At 43.4% G+C, this 20,510-nt stretch overlaps 1 protein-coding gene across 1 annotated transcript in view; it reads right to left on the reverse strand.

Moving 5' to 3' along the window:
- Positions 1–17,655, reverse strand: part of NSMAF (neutral sphingomyelinase activation associated factor) — a 66,418-nt gene extending 48,763 nt beyond the window's left edge. The window contains exon 1 of the mRNA XM_027561029.1: positions 17,436–17,655. Coding sequence (XP_027416830.1) covers positions 17,436–17,494 — 59 coding nt within the window. The 5' untranslated portion in view covers positions 17,495–17,655. The remainder of the gene's footprint in view (positions 1–17,435) is intronic.
- Positions 17,656–20,510: the final 2,855 nt, after the last annotated feature.

Genomic DNA, 20,510 nt, shown 5'->3' on the forward strand with positions numbered 1-20,510 from the left:
GCACACAATGACTATGTTATAGATAAAATAAGCAAGTTGAAACTGAATGGGATTGAAAAATAGTTGCTTTTAAAGTTTGAAGTGCTTTTTTAAAAACAAAGCTTTAAAGAAATGTATTATTTAGTTATATGGCCACAGAAAGAAACACATGGCAAAGAACTGGAAGCAACTGTTTTGTTTTGTGGTCAGGACCCAGAAACACTGACGGCACCAGAGTTACAGGGAGGGAGAGGGTCTCATGAAAAACGTGGCACTTGAGCTGGGTCTTGAAGTTCCTGTGTAAGAGGGAAAGACATCTAAATACGGCAGAACAGATCTCTAGATTAAATACGGCAGAACAGACCTCTAGATTAAATACGGCAGAACAGACCTCTAGATTAAATATGGCAGAATAGACCTCTAGATCATATATGGCAGAATAGAACCTAGATTACGCAGAACAGACCTCGAGATTAAATACAGCAGAATAAATATGCATGGTTTATTTCTGCTCCCTCTGGGAACAACAATACAAAGTAAACAGAAGTATTTTTTAAATAGTAAAAAGCCATAGACTAAAGAAAACTGGAGGGGCACACAAGCAAGTGAGAAGTAACGGTAAGTTTGTGAGCAAGACAGTGAAAGCGGACAGCCAGTGGATGGAGGAATCAGCAGTGACCAGAAACCAGGAGAGCGGATGCCTCCAGAGAAGGCACCAGTCAGGAGAAAACCCGAAGTTCCACGACTGCAGGAATAAGGCAGCAAGAAGGCAGGGATGAAGCCAAGGTGATGCTGAGAGTCCGAATAAGGCTAGTCACCCAGATTCCTCCCCTGGTAGTTCTCCCGATACACAGTTTTTCAGTAACAAAGTTAAACAAGAGGCTCCCAACTAGACATCAAGCACAGTGCAGAGCGTGAGAAGGTGGTTACACAAAAATCAGGAAGACATATCACACTCCAAGTAGCAGTCCGGTGGATTATCTTTGGAAAAAACTAGTGCTAAAGAAAAGACCCATGGCTACCAGCATTTGAAAGAACATCATCCCACACTGAAGCCCAGCAGAAGAGGCCTGCCCACGAGAATTACATGCTTCACCCTTAAATATGACACCCCAGGATTACCAGCTTCCAGTGTGAAAGAAATAGACCAAGCAAGCAGAAGAATACAACCTGAAGGACTAGAAACGTGTACAGAAAAAAAGGTCCAAAGACTATAATTAACATCCTTACAAAGAAGAAATTATATCCATAAACCAAGATATGGCTCACTTAAAAATTCTGAACCAACAGAAAAGTAACTCATAAACTAAAAATAAGGACAGCAGGAACCAGCTCTACCATCACAACAGGCAACTTTTATTGGCCTGTTCTACACTGTAAAATCCATGAACAAGAATTAATCATAGGCTAAACTGCCAGAGCTCAGTGTAAAATGCTCACTATTAGTACCTACTGTGAATTTCAATACAATCACAAAAGTTGGGATTGCTAGGAACATCCTTTGATGCATCAGATAATTTCCAGGAAAGTATAAATCAGAGAGATAGTTACTAAGTACATTGCCCCTTACTTTTAGCTTGTATTAATATCTTAATAAGCTGAAATGCTTTGCTTGGGCGGGAGCTAGGCAACCCTTCCTCCTTCATCTCCCCACTTCTCTTAGAGACAGGGTAAACTAAAGTATTTGTCAGTAAGACAATGGCATAATTTTGTGGCTGTAAGGCAACGGCACCCCACTCCAGTACTCTTGCCTGGAAAATCCCATGGGCGGAAGAGCCTGGTAGGCTAAGAGTCGGACACGACTGAGCGATTTCACTTTCACTTTCATGCATTGGAGAAGGAAATGGCAACCCACTCCAGTGTTCTTGCCTGGAGAATCCCAGGGATGGGGGAGCCTGGTGGGCTGCTGTCTATGGGGTTGCACAGAGTCGGACACGACTGAAGTGACTTAGCCATACTTAGCTGTAGCACAAGTAGCCTTCATAAACAGCAAGCTCTTCCGTATAAATAAGATATAATCGTATCTTTAATATTGTTAAAATGTCATACTTAGCCAAAGCATAATATTGTTAAAATGTCTATACCAGCCAAAGCAATCTATATATTCAGTGTTATCCCTAACAAACTCTCAATGCCAATTACTGCAGAAATAGAAAAAAAATCCTAAAATTCATACAGAATCAGAAAGCTAAAATAATTGAGAATAAAAAAAACTGGAAGTCTCACAGTTCCTTATCAAAAGATATTACAAAGCTACAGTATTAAAACAATGTGGTCCTGACATGTAGACCAAAGGAACAGAATAGAGAGCTCAGAAATACTCTCATATCTAATGGATCTTCGACAAAGGGACCCAAAGTCACACAATAGGGAAAGAACTGTCTCTTCAACAAATGGAAATCTGGGTATTGACATACAAAAGAACGATCCTGAACTCTTCATAATATATATAAAAATTAACTCAAAATGAATTAAAGGCCTAATTTTAAGACCTGAAACTATAAAACTCCAGGAGAAAACATAAGGGGAAAGCTTCATGACACTGGATTTGGCAATGATTTCTTGGCTATGACACAGCAAGCCCAACAAAAGCAAAAATAGATAAGTGTAACCACATCCGACTTCTATGACACGGAAGTATGACTACTACTCTGCAGCAAAGAAAACAGTCAACAAAGTGAGACGGAGGGATTTCCCTGGTGGTCCAGTGGCTCAGACTCCATGCCCCCAGTGCAGGGGCCTGGGTTCGATCCCCAGTCAGGGAACTAGATTTCACGTGCTGCAACTAAGACCCAGTGCAGCCAAATATTAACAAAGCGAGAAGGCAACCTACAAAACTGGAGAGAATATTTGCAAACCATGCATCTCATAGTGAGTTAATATTGAGAACATATAAAGAACTGCTGCTGCTGCTGCTGCTAAGTCACTTCAGTCATGTCTGACTCTGTGTGACCCCATAGACGGCAGCCCACCAGGCTGCCCCGTCCCTGGGATTCTCCAGGCAAGAACACTGGAGTGGGTTGCCATTTCCTTCTCCAGTGCATGAAAGAACTGTTACAACTCAACAAAAATTAAAGTAAAAAATGGACAAAGGTCTTAAATAGACACTTGTCCAAAGATATGCAAATAGCCAGAAAGTGTATAAAAAAGATATTGAACATTACTAATCATCAGGACACTGCAAATCAAAATCTCATACACTATTACAAAACAATAAACATTGGGGAGGATGTGGAGAAATTGCTGGTGGAATTGTGAAATGATGTAGCTACTATGGAAAACAGTACAGAGGTTCCTCAAAAAATTAAAGCTAGAACTATCATATTCAGGTTCCCTCTGGTGGGCAGATGACTCCTATCCTCCTTCACAGGCCCACAGACTCAGGCATCTCTCACCACCTGCTTCTCTGTTGGTGTCGTTTAGTCACTCAGTTGTGTCCGACTCTTTGTGACCCCACAGACTGTATCAGCTCCTCTGTCCGTGGAATTTCCCAGCCAAGAATACTGGAGTGGATTGCCACTTCCTTCTCCACCTGCTTCTTTAGCTACTCTTTAGTCCTTCCAAGTCATCTAATTGCTCTAGCAACCAGGATATGTTTATAGACTCCTATTCATTAAAAGGCTTGGCTTCTAATGCTCCATGCCTAGAGCAAGAGACAAAAGCACGATGAGGTTATCACCTCACGTGGCTCAGAATGGCCATCATCAAAAAGTCTACAGACAACAAATGCAGGAGAGAGAGTGTGGAGAAAAGGGAATCCTCCTACACTGTTGGTGGGAACGTAAACTGGTACAACTACTACGGAGAACAGTATGGAAGTTCCTTGAAAAACTAAACCTAGAACTACCATCAGTTCAGTTCAGTTCAGTCGCTCAGTCGTGTCCGACTCTTTGCGACCCCATGAATCGCAGCACGCCAGGCCTCCCTGTCCATCACCAACTCCTGGAGTTCACTCAGACTCACGTCCATCGAGTCAGTGATGCCATACAGCCATCTCATCCTCTGTCATCCCCTTCTCCTCCTGCCCCCAATCCCTCCCAGCATCAGAGTCTTTTCCAATGAGTCAAGTCTTCACATGAGGTGGCCAAAGTACTGGAGTTGCAGCTTTAGCATCATTCCTTCCAAAGAAATCCCAGGGCTGGTCTCCTTCAGAATGGACTGGTTGGATCTCCTTGCAGTCCAAGGGACGCTTAAGAGAACCAACACCACAGTTCAAAAGCATCATTTCTTCGGCACTCAGCCTTCTTCACAGTACAACTCTCACATCCATACATGACCACAGGAAAAACCACAGCCTTGACCAGACGGACCTTTGTTGGCAAAGTAATGTCTCTGCTTTTGAATATGCTATCTAGGTTGGTCATAACTTTCCTTCCAAGGAGTAAGCGTCTTTTAATTTCATGGCTGCAGTCACCATCTGCAGTGATTTTGGAGCCCAAAAAAATAAAGTCTGACACTGTTTCCACTGTTTTTCCATCTATTCCCCATGAAGTGATGGGACTGGATGCCATGATCTTCGTTTTCTGAATGTTGAGCCTTAAGCCAGCTTTTTCATTCTCCACTTTCACTTTCATCAAGAGGCTTTTTAGTTCCTCTTCACTTTCTGCCATAAGGGTGGTTTCATCTGCATATCTGAGGTTATTGATATTTCTCCCAGCAATCCTGATTCCAGCTTGTGTTTCTTCCAGTCCAGCATTTCTCATGATGTACTCTGTATATAAGTTAAATAAGCAAGGTGACAATATACAGCCTTGACATACTCCTTTTCCTATTTGGAACCAGTCTGTTGTTCCATGTCCAGTTCTCACTGTTGCTTCCTGACCTGCATACAGATTTCTCAAGAGGCAGGTCAGGTGGTCTGGTATTCCCATCTCTTGAAGAATCTTCCAGTTTATTGTGATCCATAAGACCCAGCAATCCCACGCCTGGAAATATAATTTGAAAAGATACATACACACCAATGTTCATCACAGCACTATTCACAACAGCCAAGACATAGAAGCAACCTGAACATCCATCAACAAGAAGAATGGATAAAGAAGATATGGTACATATATACAGTGGAAAATAAATCAGCCATAAAAAAGAATGAAGTGCCATTCGCAGCAACATGGACAGACCTAGAGATTATCATACAAAGAAAGTCATAAAGAGATAGACAAATATCATAGATGAATCATATGTGGAATTTAATTTTTTAAAATGATATGAATAAACTTATTTACAAAGTAGGAACAGACACTCAGATTTTGAAAACAAGCTTATGGTAACCAAAGGGGAAAGGCTGGGTGGGAGGCATAAATCAGGAGCTTGGGATTAACATACACACGACTATATAGAAAACAGATAACCAACAAGGGCCTGAGAACTCTACACAGTAACCTCTATGGGAAAAGAATCTGAAAAAGAAGGAATATATCTTTATGCATAATTGAAGCACTAAGCTGTACACTTGAAACTAATACAACACTGTAAATCAACTATATTCCAATAACATTTAAAAAATAAAAACAGAACTACCCTATGACCCAACAGTCACACTTCTGAATATATATCCAAAAGCACTGAAAACGTATCAGAGATATTTGCATACCCATGTTCACTGCAGCGTTATTCACAACAGCCAAGAGATAGAAGCAATCTAAGTATCTGTTGATGGATGGGTGGATAAAGAAAATGAGGCATATACATACAGTAAAATATTTTTCAGCCTTAAAAAAAAAGAAGGAAGTCTTGTCACATGCTACAACATGCAGGAACCCTGAAGGCACTGCTGCAGGTGAAATAGGTCAGTCCCAAAAAGACAAATACCACATTGTTCCACTTATCTAAGTATCTAAGAGCAGTCAAACTCCTACTAAGAGAAAACAAAATGGTTGCCAGGAGCTGGGGGAAGGACAGAGCTTCGGTTTTGCAAGATTTGAAAGTTCTAGATATGAGTTTGGGTGAACTCCGGGAGTTGGTGATGGACAGGGAGGCCTGGTGTGCTGCGATTCATGGGGTTGCAAAGAGTCAGACACGACTAAGCGACTGAACTGAACTGAAAGTTCTAGAGATTTGCCACCCAACACGTGAACATACTTAATACTACTATACTGTGACTTAAAACTGTAAATACTTAAGTAAAAAAATAGTAAATCTTAGGTGCTTTTTTTTATAAAAGGGTTTTTAAATTTTTTTTTTATTTTGTTGAAGTATGTGGGTTTTTTGGCCAAAATAATCACATCAGGTACTATAGAACTAAAGGCATTATTTTGGTGAATAATTTATATCCTTCTTAATGTACCAATATGCCTATTTTGTAAGAAATGTAAAACACATAATGAAGGAATATAACTCAATCGCATTATTCAAAATTAAAGGATTAAGAAACCTTTCAGAGTTATTTCCTTTGTACTGAAATGTTCAATTATACCTGCTTGAGAATTTTTGTATGTAAAAATTATTACCATAAATTTACACTGTGTTTTTGAACAATGATTTTCAAACTGCATTCCATGGAGTAAAAGTTTCCACGCTTTAAGAGAACCTAAAAACCCTTTTATAATTTTATGATCTCAGCCATAGTGTTATATCAGTATAACAGACTATAAATTCTTTCTTTAGGAGACCCTGGGTCCTGCTCCTGGGTATTCCTTAGTTCAATCCATGTTTACAGAGCTGTAGTGGCATTTTCTGTAGATAAATTGACTCATTCGGCAACTGAACTTTCCTGAGAAAGATTCTGGCCCATCCTCATAAAGCATCCTGCTCAACACTTAACCAACAATGTAAACAAGTTCACTGTGGGCAGCCCTCAGAGCTAGGCTGCATTCACAGCTGCTCAATGATTGTTCAACACTCCACTGACAAACAGTGTTTAGAATGGAGCCCAAAGATTTTGCCAGTCAGTCGATTTTCTAGGCTGGAGATGCTGAGGAGATTGAGGGAAGGGAAAATGTGCCAGCTCACGTTAGGAGTGTGTTCACAGCCGGCTGTCCTCTATTTCCATCTTTACTCTGAATACCTCAACACGATCCTTGGATTTAGCCAGACTGTAGGGACTCCACTACCTACCTGGAGAGCTGGTTTAACTAACTTGAGCACGTCTTAAAATGGCCTCTGAAACAAAATATGAAATTAAGGGGAACTCCCTGGTGATCCAGTGGTTAGGGCTCTGTGATTCCACTGCAGGGAATGAAATGAATGAAAGGAATGAAATGAAGAAAACGTTGAATGGACAAGGATGAGAACACAGTTCTGTGACCCACTGTTAGAAATGTGCCCCCAATAATGTACATTTGACAGCAACCTCTGAAAAAATGAATCTTACTCCACCTAACTCTATGAACGTCAATTTCTCCTTTCCCAATTCTGCTATTAACACAAAACGAAAGCTTACTCTCTGCCAAAATTCAGCTGAACCAAATCTACTCCATTTTCCCAACCCACCAGTCAGAACTCTGTCAAAAGAGATTAGATTAGCATTAGATGACTTCACAGGGAGTTTATGCTGCAGATGGGTGACAACTTCCTCTTCGGTTTATAAATAATCTGTCTTATCTAGAATGAGCACTAAACCTGTGTTTCTCAAGGTCTTTCAGTTTCTTCACCAAGAGTCACAGCCCTGGGAGCAGGCTTCCAGGAGGGTTCTCTACACCATCAAGAAGATAAAGGTAGAGACAGGTTGAAGGAACAAACAACAGGAAATCCAGATGAATGCTTGATTACTGTTATCTCCAGCAGGGCTTCTCATGCTTTAATTACCCGGGGATCTTGTTAACATGCAGATTCTGATGCAGAAGATCTGATAGGAGCCTGAGATTCTGCATTTGCTAATAGGCTCCCAGACAGAGCTGATGGGATAGCCAAAGACCACACTTAGTGTAACAAGGTACTAAGCCTCCATGAACCAGGCTTGGAGCATTCCTGAATTGTTCTAAATGTCAAAGATACGATAAAAACAAGCACTGACCCAGGATGTAAAACAGGAGCAGCATGCTGCAGTGGAAAGGGGGCCAGGCTGGATCAGAGGACATTTGTTTTAGGCTCAGCACAGCCATGTCTTGGCTACTGGACTCTTGGTCAAACCACTTTGCTTTCTCAGGCCTCCAACTATAAAGTGAGGGGTAGGGAGCCACAGCTTAGATGACCTCAAAAGTCCTTTCTTAACCAGTGTCTGAGCCACCAGGGAAGTACCAGTGGGTTTATAGATTAATTAAATAAACTTGAGTTTAAAGAATCAGCAGGAATTCCATTTTGGGCATCATGGCAGATTAAATTTCCAAAGAAACAATCTCAATACAGAGCCTCTAAAACTGCTGGATTACTGAAAACTTCACATGCTTGGCTGAGGTGATGGAAAAGTAAGGGAAGGTCTTGGAAGAGAGAAACCAAGAAGTCAGCAAGGCACTGGAGGAGGCTTTTCCCAACTGTCTGAGCAGCAGAGCCTGAATTCAGGAGGGGACTGAGATGGGGAGAGGGAAGGAGCAGAAAAAGCTAGGATCCCTAAAGTAACAGCCTCTAGGGGTGAACATCCGTTGGATCACAGAAAAAGCAAGAGAATACCAGAAAAACATCTGTTTTATTGATTATGTGAAAGCCTTTGACTGTGTAGATCACAACCAGCTGTGGAAAATTCTTCAAGAAATGGGAATACCAGACCACCTTACCTGCCTCCTGAGAAATCTGTATGCAGGTCAAGAAGCAACAGTTAGAACCAGACACGGAACAACAGACTGGTTCCAAATTGGGAAAGGAGTACGTCAAGGCTGTATATTGTCACCCTGCTTATTTAACTTATATGCAGAGTATATCATGCAAAATGCCGTGCTCGACGGAACACAAGCTGGAATCAAGACTGCCAGAAGAAATATCAATAACCTCAGATACACAGATGATGCCACCCTTATGGAAGAAATGAAGAACTAAAACGTCTCTTGATGAAAGTGAGAGAGAGTGAAAAAGCTGGCTTAAAACTCAACATTCAAAAAATTAAGATCATGGCATCCGGTCCCATCACTCAACTGTTTCCCTATCTATTTGCCATGAAAACAGTGCGAGACTTTATTTTTGGGGGGCTCCAAAATCACTGCAGATGGTGATTGCAGCCATGAAATTAAAAGACGCTTACCCCCTGGAAGAACAGCTATGACCAACCTGCTGCTGCTGCTGCTAAGTCGCTTCAGTCGTGTCCGACTCTGTGCAACCCCATAGACAGCAGCCCACCAGGCTCCCCGTCCCTGGAATTCTCCAGGCAAGAATACTGGAGTGGGATGCCATTTCCTTCTCCAATGCATGAAAGTGAAAAGTGAAAGTGAAGTTGCTCAGTCGTGTCCGACTCTTAGCAACCCCATGGACTATAGCCTACCAGGCTCCTCCATCCATGGGATTTTCCAGGCAAGAGTACTGGAGTGGGGTGCCATTGCCTTCTCCAATGACCAACCTAGACAGCATATTAAAAAGCAGAGACATTACTTGGCCAACAAAGGTCCATCTAGTCAAGGCTATGGTTTTTCCAGTGGTCATGTATGGATGTGAGAGTTGGATCATAAAGAAACTTGAGCGCTGAAGAATTGATGCTTTTGAACTGTTATTTTGGAGAAGGCTGTTGAGAGTCCCTTAGACTGCAAGGAGAGCAAACCAGGCAACCTTATTCATATTCATTGGAAGGATTGATACTGAAGCTGAAACTCCAATACTTTGTCCATCTGATGCGAAGAACTGACTCATTTGAAAAGACCCTGATGCTGGGAAAGATTGAAGACAGGAGGAGAAGGGGATGAGAGAGGATGAGATGGTTGGATGGCGTCACCGACTTGATGGATATGAGTTTGAACAAGATCTGGAGATAGTGGGGAGCCTGGACAGGGAAGCCTGGCGTGCTGCAGTTCATGGGGTCGCAAAGAGTTGGACACAACTGAGCGACTGAACTGAGGGTGAAAATAAAAAACCACCCACCGTATCTTCCCAGAGGGATATTGCAGGACCTTGGCCCCGGGCAGGGGACATAGTAAGTCTCCTTTACAGCCTGAGACTACAAGCCTGCCTTAACACGTATTAGGGTTAGAATTCACACTACCTACTTAACCCAGTAACAACTCAGAGCAAACAAGACCAGTTCTGTCTCCCCCAATCCCAGGCACATACACATGCAAACACTTTCTGGAAAAACACTCATTAAACCGAGATCTCCAAGAATAAATTCAAAGAGGCCACCATTGAAAAACATTAAATGAAGAAGTAAAATGACTAAATGAAGGTCAGTACAAGCAGCAGACCACTAGTCAAACCTGTAAAGTCTACAGTTAATTTATTTTCTGCATCTGTTCATTACAAGAATAGTGCTTAGTTTCTCAGTCGTGTCTGACTCTGCAACCCCATGAACTGTAGCCCACCAGGCTCCTCTCTTCATGGAGTTTCCTAGGCAAGAATACTGGAGTGGGTTGCCATTTCCTTCTCCAGAGGAACTTTCCAAGCCAGGGATTGAACCTGGGTCTCCTGCATTATAGGCAGATTCTTTACCATCTGACGGGCTTCCCTGGTAGCTCAGACGGTAAAGCGTCTGCCTACAAAGCAGGAGATCCGGGTTAGATCCCTGGGTGGGGAAGATCCCCTGGAGAAGGAAATGGGAACCCACTCCAGTACTCTTGCCTGGAAAATCCTATGGACCAAGGAGCCCGGTAGGCTACAGTCCATGGGGTCGCAGAGAGTCGGATACGACTGAGCGACTTCACGTCACTTTACCATCTGAGCCACCAGGGGAAGCCTGATCATTACAAGAATTAAAGAAATAGGACATCAAAAACACAAAAGATCAGACTTTTATAAAAAAATGATCAAGGCAGCTGTAAGTGAACCAAATGAAATTAGGAATTTAAAAATATAGTAAGTGAAATTAGTTAATTCCTTGGGTGTCCAGTGGTTAGGACTCGGCACTTTTACTGCCAAGGAAGGGCCTGAGTTCAACCACTGGTTGGGGAACTAAGATCCCATAAGCCACGTGGGGAAGCCAAAAACAGGAAAAAAAAAAAAAAAAAAGAAAGTGAAATTAAAACCTTAGTGCAAATTAGGCAACTAGTGAAAAAGTAAGTGGTAAGATGGATTTAAATAAACTACATGCAACACAGAAAAATCAAGATACATATGAAACAGTTGTTATGAGAGATCGGGGGCTTAAGGAGCTGAGCTGAAGATCTAGCTACAAATTTTCCAAAACTATTTCAGCTTGAGGAGCCCCAACTAGCAGAGATGAACCGAAGGAAGCGTCTATGCCGACAAACAGCAAAACAGTACAAAGAAAAGACCTTACAAGCAGCCAGAGAAAGGGCAGATTCCTAACAATGAGACTTGAACAACAGGGGTGTGTTGCAGGCTAATCTCCCCAAATAGAAGGTGGCCCCCTACAAAGCTCCATGGAAACCTGTTCAGTCTTGTGTTATGGCAACAGTCTGGGTCAACAAGGCTTGGACCCCAGTGTCTTAATCATGCCAGAGAAAGTGCTGGCAAGCCCCTAACCATGTTTACAGATACACAGACCCTGCCTCATCCACTGTGTCATGCAGACTCAAGTTCCAGGCTGAGATAGCCCCTGAGCAAGCCAGGGGAGGGGCCAGGCCAACCCATGGCACTAAAGTTGCATGGGACCTGGAGAGCAAGGCTCCATCACAGCATAACAACACCTCTGTATCCTGGCCCTCGGTCACCCCACGGGGCCCAGGCTCCTCCTGAAGTGTGAAGCCTGACCCTGCTGGGGGCTAAGAGCCACACCCAGAGGGCAGGGCACACAGGTTACTGATCTATCTGTACTTTGTTGGGTCTTCTCTCCCCCATCCAATGTTGCTCCAACAAGTCGCATGCATATTACAGGATCTTCAAAATGCTGAGAGAATTAAACAACCAGCAAAATTGATTTTCAAAACAAGGGCCATATAGGGACATGTTCAGGCAGACAAAAACAAACATACTTTACTATCATCAGACCCCCATCATCAAGGACATTCTTCAGGAGAGAGAAAATTCTATAGGGAAGACACATGCAAGAAGGAATGCCAAGACAATGAAAGATATGCATGTAAACTATACATGTATTAACGAGACAATGATACTGTCTGATTAAAATATAGATTGCAAATACTGGACAATAGCAGACTATAATTTAAAATGGGACAAAAGGAGCTAAGTGTCCCAAGGTCCTTATATTGTTAGGAAGGAGGGTAAAGAGAATGATTGGCCTCAGACCTTAGTTCAGTTCAGTCACTCAGTGACCTTAGTTTTCTGAATGTTGAGCTTTAAGCCAGCTTTTTCACTCTCCTCTTTCACTTTCATCAAGAGGCTTTTTAGTTCCTCTTTACTTTCTGCCATAAGGGTGGTGTTATCTGCATATCTGAGGTTATTGATATTTCTCCCAGAAATCTTGATTCCAGCTTGTACTTCTTCCAGCCCAGCGTTTCTCATGATGTACTCTGCATGTAAGTTAAATAAGCAGGGTGACGATATACAGCCTTGACGTACTCCTTTTCCTATTTGGAACCAGTCTGTTGTTCCATGTCCAGTTCTCACTGTTGCTTCCTGACCTGCATACAGATTTCTCAAGAGGCAGGTCAGGTGGTCTGGTATTCCCATCTCTTTCAGAAATTTCCACAGTTTATTGTGATCCACACAGTCAAAGGCTTTGGCAGACCTTAAGTTAAACATAAATGTTAAAATTTCAAGGAAAAGCACTAGAAAAACCAGAAACAGAATATATAACTTCCACATTCTTCAGGAAAAATGAAAGGGAACAAAGGGATCTTGCTAGTTAATCCAAGAAAAGGAAAAAATAAGATAAAAAAGTAAAAATGATTCCAAATATATCTGCAATATTAACAAATATAAGTGGGCCAATCTGTGAAGAAATATCAGAAAGAATAAAAAGTTCAACTACAAACTACAAGAAATAAGCTTAAAATCTAAGGATAAGAAAAGTTGAAAGTAAAAGAATGAAAACATATATAATGCAAACAACCCAAAGAAAATATAGCTATATTAATAGCAGACAAAATAGAAAAAATTATTACTAGATGGAGTTCATTGTATGTTGATGAAAAACTTAATTTGCTAAGACATCAATTCTAAGGTTAAGTAGACTTAATAACATACCCTGAAAATAGTTACAGTGAAGTTGATAGAAATACAAAATGAACTTAGCATCATGAACCCTCTCTCAATCAGAAAAATAATTCATTAAGGAAATAAAAGATCTAAACAATTAATAAGCTTAATGTTAATACATATACAGGATATTGTAACAATATTAATATAAATCTATCTTCAACATCCTATTGAATATTTGTGAAAACTGACTACATATTATTACAATACAAAATTTCAAACTATTATACAGACCTTATTCACTGAGCACAGATTAACAAATTAAAAGAAGATAATTTAAAAATCTTCTGAAGTTGGAAAATCTGAAGTTGGAAATGTTAAATATCTGATGAGTAAAAAATGATACCACAACAGTATTTAGGGGAAAAAAAGCAATGAATTCATTAAATGATCATTTCCATTTTACATCATTTAAAAAACCATACAGCAAACACACTCAAAATCCATTTGTGTGTAGATTCTGGTGTCTTTTTAAATGGTAGCCACTTTGGAAGAAGTTAAATTGAGACAGTAAGAAGGGAATAAGGTGACAGGTATTTCCAGTAAAGCCAATGTAAATTTTAAGTTAACCAAAAAATTTGCAACATTTATTTTTACTCTGTTTTTTGGTTATGTAAGAAAAATAAATCCTATTTCTTTACATCATAGTTATGTCAATTTCTCTCAGCCCATCAGTGTTCCTGGCGGCTAATTGAGTGCTGATTCTGAGTTTATTTTCGACACCTGGCAAACTCCACAGAGGTATGAAAGGAACAGGATGAACAGTCTTTAAAACGAATGATTAAACCAGACTATAACAAATCAGTTTTCCCTCTTAGCAATTATTTTTAGTATAACAAATACAGACACAACTGATAAACATATTAAGTAACAGATTTTATATCAGGCAAGAAATTTAACATCAGCATAACCAAGAGAATTATGCACAGATAGAATGTTTGAAGCACAGCTGAAATCTGAGATATGCCTGTAAAATGATGAATGTAATTTGTGAGCCCAATATAGTATTCATGATCGTCATGTTTTAGCCTGGAAGGACAGCTTTCAAGCCACAGCTAAGTAATTTGTTCTGAAACTGTAGACAGAAAACTGACTCTCTCCCAGTAGGGACAAGCCTCAACTGTCTCAATTTCTCTATCACCTTAAAAGAAAATAGCTGTGGTCCCACCACACCACTCCTAGACCTGAAGATAAAAAATATGTAACAATTAGCTTACTCCATCCTAAAGGAGATCAGTCCTGGGTGTTCATTGGAAGGACTGATGCTAAAACTGCTACTCCAATACTTTGGCCACCTGATGCGAAGAGCTGACTCATTTGAAAAGACCCTGATGCTGGGAAAGATTGAGGGCAGGAGGAGAAGGGGACGACAGAGGATGAGATGGTTGGATGGCATGACCAACTGGATGGACATGAGTTTGAGTGAACTCTGGGAGTTGGCGATGGACAGGGAGGCCTGGCATGCTGTGGTTCATGGGATTGCAAAGAGTCGGACACAACTGAGCAACTGAACTGAACTGAAATCCTGAAATAGAAATATCTAAATAGTGGTAGTTTGTAGAATTCCCTCGTATGTTAACCCACTATACACATCTACCATTCCCAACAATTCCAAAACATGTGAACTGTCTTTAGATTTTTACATTTATCTTCATTAACACATGCAAAGGACATTTCAGAACACCAGTGAGATCAATATGGTTTCTTCCATCTAAGTCTTAACCAGAAGAACAGAGTATTTAGTTTGAATAGCCAATTAGCTCTTTGTTTTCTAATAGTGAAAACTACCCAAAGCTTTACTTTAAAGCATCATCAATAATTGATACCACTCTACCGCTGTTTAAACCAGAAACCTGAGAGTGGGACTGCTGTTTAGCAAGTAAAAATACAGGACAACAGTTAAGTTGGAACTTCAGATAAATTACAAAAATTTTTTCGTACAAGTATGTACCACATATCACATGCGACATACTGGAAGATTTTTCACTGTTCACCTGAAATTCGAATTTAACTGGGCGTCCTGTATTTTATCAGACAACTCTAAGCTAGAATTCTCCCTCTGTTACCTCTCACATGCAGTCCATCCCAACAAGGCTTATCGATTCTCCCTCCTAAAAACATCTAAAATCCATCCACTTTTCTCCATTTCTTCTGCCATCACATTGGTCTAAGCCACCAATCTAAGAATTTCCCAACTGCCTCTCTGCTTCTACTTTTGTAGAAATACCACTTTCTCTAAAAGTATCAGCATTAACTTTATACTAAGAGAAATAAAAGCTAACTTCAAGTTTCCCCTTTCCGGGTCATTATTGAGTAGCTGAATAGCAGCAACCTAAACTCTCTTAAGCAGCATCAGAGGGACCCATGAAATCGCAGCTCTGAAGAGTGAGGACTTTTCAGGGGTGATCTCTGAAACAGCTCCAAGAAAAGTAGCAGTTCTCTTGGGTGTGTCCAAGTCAATGACCTCTATCAATCATCTTGCTAAATGGTGTTTATTGCTACAAAGAGATAAGCTAAGAAAATCTGTGCAGCCACAAGTAAATCAGTAGTTCAATAAAGCTGGTTTAAAACACTCTTGTCTTTCAGAAAGAATTCCAAGATTTAGAAAGAGACTGCTTGATTGTGAGATATTCCTGTCCTTCAAACTGCTATTCTAAGAAACCATCCTGGTTAGTGTGCCCATCAACCCAAGGTTGCAAAGCCACAGAGCAGAGCACTAGAGAATTTAGGTAGTCGGTAAGTAAGAGGCAAGTGAAAAAACTGTGGCACTGACTTTTTCACATTACCGATGCTCAAGAACAGTTGCCACCTCCTGACTAATGAATAATAAGTATTTTGGTTGTGCGAGCTACAGAGAGCGCAGCTAACCTGTCATGCTGCGTGATCAATGGATAGCAACAAAGCGGATTATACAGAGAAATGCCAGTGCAGACTTTAAAGATTTGTGTGATACTGCAGAGCTGTACCAGCTAACCAAATTAAACACAAATTACTGCCCTGGAAGTAACTGGCAGAAAACAGGTTTCTCTGTATATCAAAGAGGCCCCTGGAATTGTTACAAATGACTCTTAGATCATAGAACACGATGGCAATTCAAGTGTTTCAAAGTTCTTACAATGTAAATTTGAACATTCATCTATTTAATACAGAATACCCAGTCTTAATGTGGTTGGCACTGAACAAAGAAACTATTCAAGCTGTCGCCACATGAAACAAGCATTCAAAGGGGAAGTCAGAACAGCCTCTTATGAGAGTGAGTTCCTTTATTGAGGATCCAGTTATTATTATTCAATAAACAAGCCTTTCTGTGGATAAAACCTAATGATGCCACCAAAATCGTTCTTGGAAGCCCCATCCAAGATACAGCTTTTGGTATGTCTTCTTCCCTACAGTGGAAAATAGAATTTCAGCCTCCGGACACCCTGGCAGAGGCGGGTGGAAATTAGCAATTGGAAAGAGGTATGAATGGTTGCACCGGGTCCAGTCAATCTCTAGAAAAAGAAGCATGGATGCTGCAAGAACAGGTAACCCTTAACGCCTGCACTTGTATTTCATGTATAATCTGTTTTGTGGGTCTCCACTGATCACACAACGTGACAAGCTGGCAGCACTTACGGCTCCACGACCAAAATACGTGTAAAACGATTCATTCCCAGTTTCTGTCGGGCACCTGGGACAGCAAGCTGTTTCCGTCACACGAAATACACTGGAAACTGGCTTACAGCAGAAGTGAGCTTATAAAGGGCTTCCCTTGGAGAAACCGAGGATCAGAAACTCTGAATCCTAACTGTTCTGAGACCATTTCAGCCTCCGCCCGCGGGACCCCGAATCCCCCCGGGATGCGCTTTCACAAGCACTCATAAGAAGGTCCACTGCTCGGCGGAGGACGTCTGGGGCGCGGGGGAGCTGGACGCCGGCTTTTCTCCGAATAAGGCCGCTCTTTGAGGCTCTCTCCCGGCCCAGGAGGGCAGAGAGCGGCCCGGGCATATGCTTTGGGGCTGAACTTGGGATGGGAGCACCTGCGTCTGCCCCGCGGGCGGGTGGTCGCCAACCCGCGCGGTGTCGCCCGAGCGAACAGCCCGGGACCGAGTGCGGAGATCCGATGCCCGGGACCGGGGGAAGAGGGCCCGCCGAGCCCGCTTACACCCCGCTCCCACCCACCCTCCGACCCCTGACCCCTTCCGGGTGAGCCGGGCCGCGGCGGCGGGACCCGCGTGGCCGCCCGGGCTTGGGGTTCCGGCGCGGGATGGGCCCGGCCCGGCACCCGCTCCTGCTCCGCGGTCCCGGCGGCGGCCCGGCCTCTGCGCTCCCCGGCGGGCGCTCACCTCTCCCTGGAGTAGAGCTGCAGCTGCTGCTCGCGCTGCCTCTTCCGGGTGAACGCCATGGAGGGCGGGCGGGGCGCGCGGCTCCAGCTCGGGTTCCGCGGCGCCGCCGCCGGCCGAGAGGTTGGGAGCCCGGGAGGCGGGCCGGGCACGGCGGGCCTGCGGGCCCCACGAGGAGAGCGCGCCTGCGGCCTGGCGTCCCGAGCCCGCGCTCAGCGCCGCATCCCCGCCGCGTGGGGCCTCGGCCGTGACTCAGGTCGGAGGAGGGGCGGGCGCTCGCCCGAGGCGCCCAGGACCCAGGGCCCGGCCTGGGGTCCGTCCCTCCGCCCCAAATCGCCGCCCCGCGGCTCCATTTCACTGCTTTTCCTCATGAAGACGGAAGCCCACCCTGAACTAAGTCAGCGTGTGGGCCACGGAGGTTCTAAATAACATTTGAGTCTTTAATTGAAATAACTAGTCACATGATTCTCTTTTTGCTAACAGCTGTGTTTGAGATGCAACTTACACGCGAAACAATTCAGCCATTTAGAGTGTACCAATCAGTGGTTTTTAGTATATTCACAGATATGTCCAACTATTCGTGCAGCTGAAATCCAGCAGGACCCTGGAGGGAGGGGGCAGGGTGGCTCCTGGCTACAAAAGCCTTTCTGGGTCCCTGTTTATGTTTGAAGAAAAATGCTTTAGTCTCCTAGGCCTTCCCTGAGTTCCCAAGGGCAGCTTCATGCAGTTACTAACCAGGGCAGAGGGAAGCAGAGACGAAGGGAAAGCAGTCCAACACGGTGCAGAGCAGAGTCCTAGCTCCTCCTCAGGATGAAGCCAGTGCAGCTGAGCTCTGCTACCCGGATAAGGCCCCCGGATCAGGGGGACGATGCTAACTTCTGGCTGCCCACAGGACTTCCCTCTTCCCTCACCACCAAACAATGAGAAGAAAGGCAAACACCCTTCCTCCCACAGCCCACATTTTGCCTATGAACACTCTTCCCTGAAACCCACTTGGTCTAGCAATAGATGCTCTGAGTTCAGAAGAGTCACCTCGGCTGGAAAAAAGGCCAGAAAACAGCTTGCAAGTTTACTTCATTCAGTTAAACATTAGCGACTGATGTGACCCTGATGATGGAGAGTGACAAAGATTCCCTGCCGGAGCGAACTCCAGCCTTGCCACTTTGAGCCTTCCTCTCCACCAGGCCTTGGCCTAGAAAACCACAGACTCTCAGATCAGATCAGATCAGATCAGTCACTCAGTCGTGTCCAACTCTTTGCGAACCCATGAATCGCAGCACGCCAGGCCTCCCTGTCCATCACCAACTCCCGGAGTTCACTCAGACTCATGTCCATCGAGTCAGTGATGTCATCCAGCCATCTCATCCTCTGTCATCCCCTTCTCCTCCTGCCCCCAATCCCTCCCAGCATCAGAGTCTTTTCCAATGAGTCAAGTCTTCACATGAAGTGGCCAAAGTACTGGAGTTTCAGCTTTAGCATCATTCTTTCCAAAGAAATCCCAGGGCTGGTCTCCTTCAGAATGGACTGGTTGGATCTCCTAGCAGTCCAAGGGACTCTCAAGAGTCTTCTCCAACACCACAGTTCTAAAGCATCAATTCTTCAGTGCTCAGCTTTCTTCACAGTCCAACTCTCACATCCATACATGACCACAGGAAAAACCATAGCCTTGACTAGACGAACCTTTGTTGGCAAAGTAATGTCTCTGCTTTTGAATATGCTATCTAGGTTGGTCATAACTTTCCTTCCAAGGAGTAAGCGTCTTTTAATTTCATGGCTGCAGTCACCATCTGTAGTGATTTTGGAGCCCAGAAAAATAAAGTCTGACACTGTTTCCACTGTTTCCCCATCTATTTGCCATGAAGTGGTGGGACCAGATGCCATGATCTTCGTTTTCTGAATGTTGAGCTTTAAGCCAACTTTTTCACTCTCCTCTTTCACTTTCATCAAGAGGCTTTTGAGTTCCTCTTCAGCACATATGATTTTGCCTGCCACAGTACAAGACCTGTACAAACAGAAGCAGTTTCTGACTACCCAGGCCTCATCCCTGGGTATCCCCAGCTCCCCTGAAGTGCCTATCTGAGGAGGCTTAAGGCTTCCCAGAGGATTTACTATTTATTGTAGCCAACACCTGGGGCTTCCCTGGTGGCTCAGTGGTTAAGAATCTGCCTGCAATGCAGAAGTGGGTTCGATCCCTTGGTAGGGAAGATCCCCTGAAGGAGGAAATGGCTACCCACTCCAGTATTCTTGTTGGAGAATATCTTGGACAGAGGAGCCTGGCAGGCTACAGTTGGGGGTCACAAAGAGTCAGACACAATTGAGTACATACATAGCCAACATCTGACATGGGCCCTGACTGCTGTTTCTTAGGGCATTTACAAAAAGGGCTTACAGCTGTGAATTCTTTCTCTGAAACCTTGAGATGTGTCTCCCACAACCCAGGATTGGCTTCCTAAAGGACTCGAAAGCCATTTGAAATATCATCAGGAAGTTGAGGCCGTCTATCTCCTGCTCTCCCTGGGAAGGCAGCTGCCAGCCAGCAGATAAAGACTTGCATTTACAGCTATCCACTCTGAGATTTTTAACTTCCCAGCTTACCTTTAACAGGAGAAGGGAAAAAACTCTCTCAAAAAGACTTTCTTGAACAACAGCTCAGATACGCTTCTGCTGTTATGGCGGTTGTGTTCCTTGATAATGAAGAAAGGACTGTGGGGGCGGGGGGGTGGTTCCCTCCTCCTCCTTCCACCCCAAACCACCAGCCCCCCAACACCTGTGCCCTTCACTTCGTTCTGCCATTTCCAAGTGCATTTTCCCAACATCAGCCTCCTCTTCCCACTCAGTCAGCTTAGCCTCTGTAATTATCCCTTCTCTCTTCCCTCTTTCTCTCTTGCTTTGTCTTTTTCTCCCTCACTAAGTCATTCCCATCCAAATATATAGTTTCGAACGATGTTCCCCTTACCCCGCATCTCGTTCCGTCTCCCCATTCTTAGCCAGACTTCTGGAAACATTTGCCTCCCTGGGTGCTTTCTCACCCTGCCTGTCTTCAGTCTGCCCCACCTGGACTTCTGTTTCCACTCTGTG

The sequence above is a fragment of the Bos indicus x Bos taurus genome, chromosome 14 (assembly GCF_003369695.1).
Source record: "Bos indicus x Bos taurus breed Angus x Brahman F1 hybrid chromosome 14, Bos_hybrid_MaternalHap_v2.0, whole genome shotgun sequence".
Taxonomy (NCBI): Eukaryota; Metazoa; Chordata; class Mammalia; order Artiodactyla; family Bovidae; genus Bos; species Bos indicus x Bos taurus.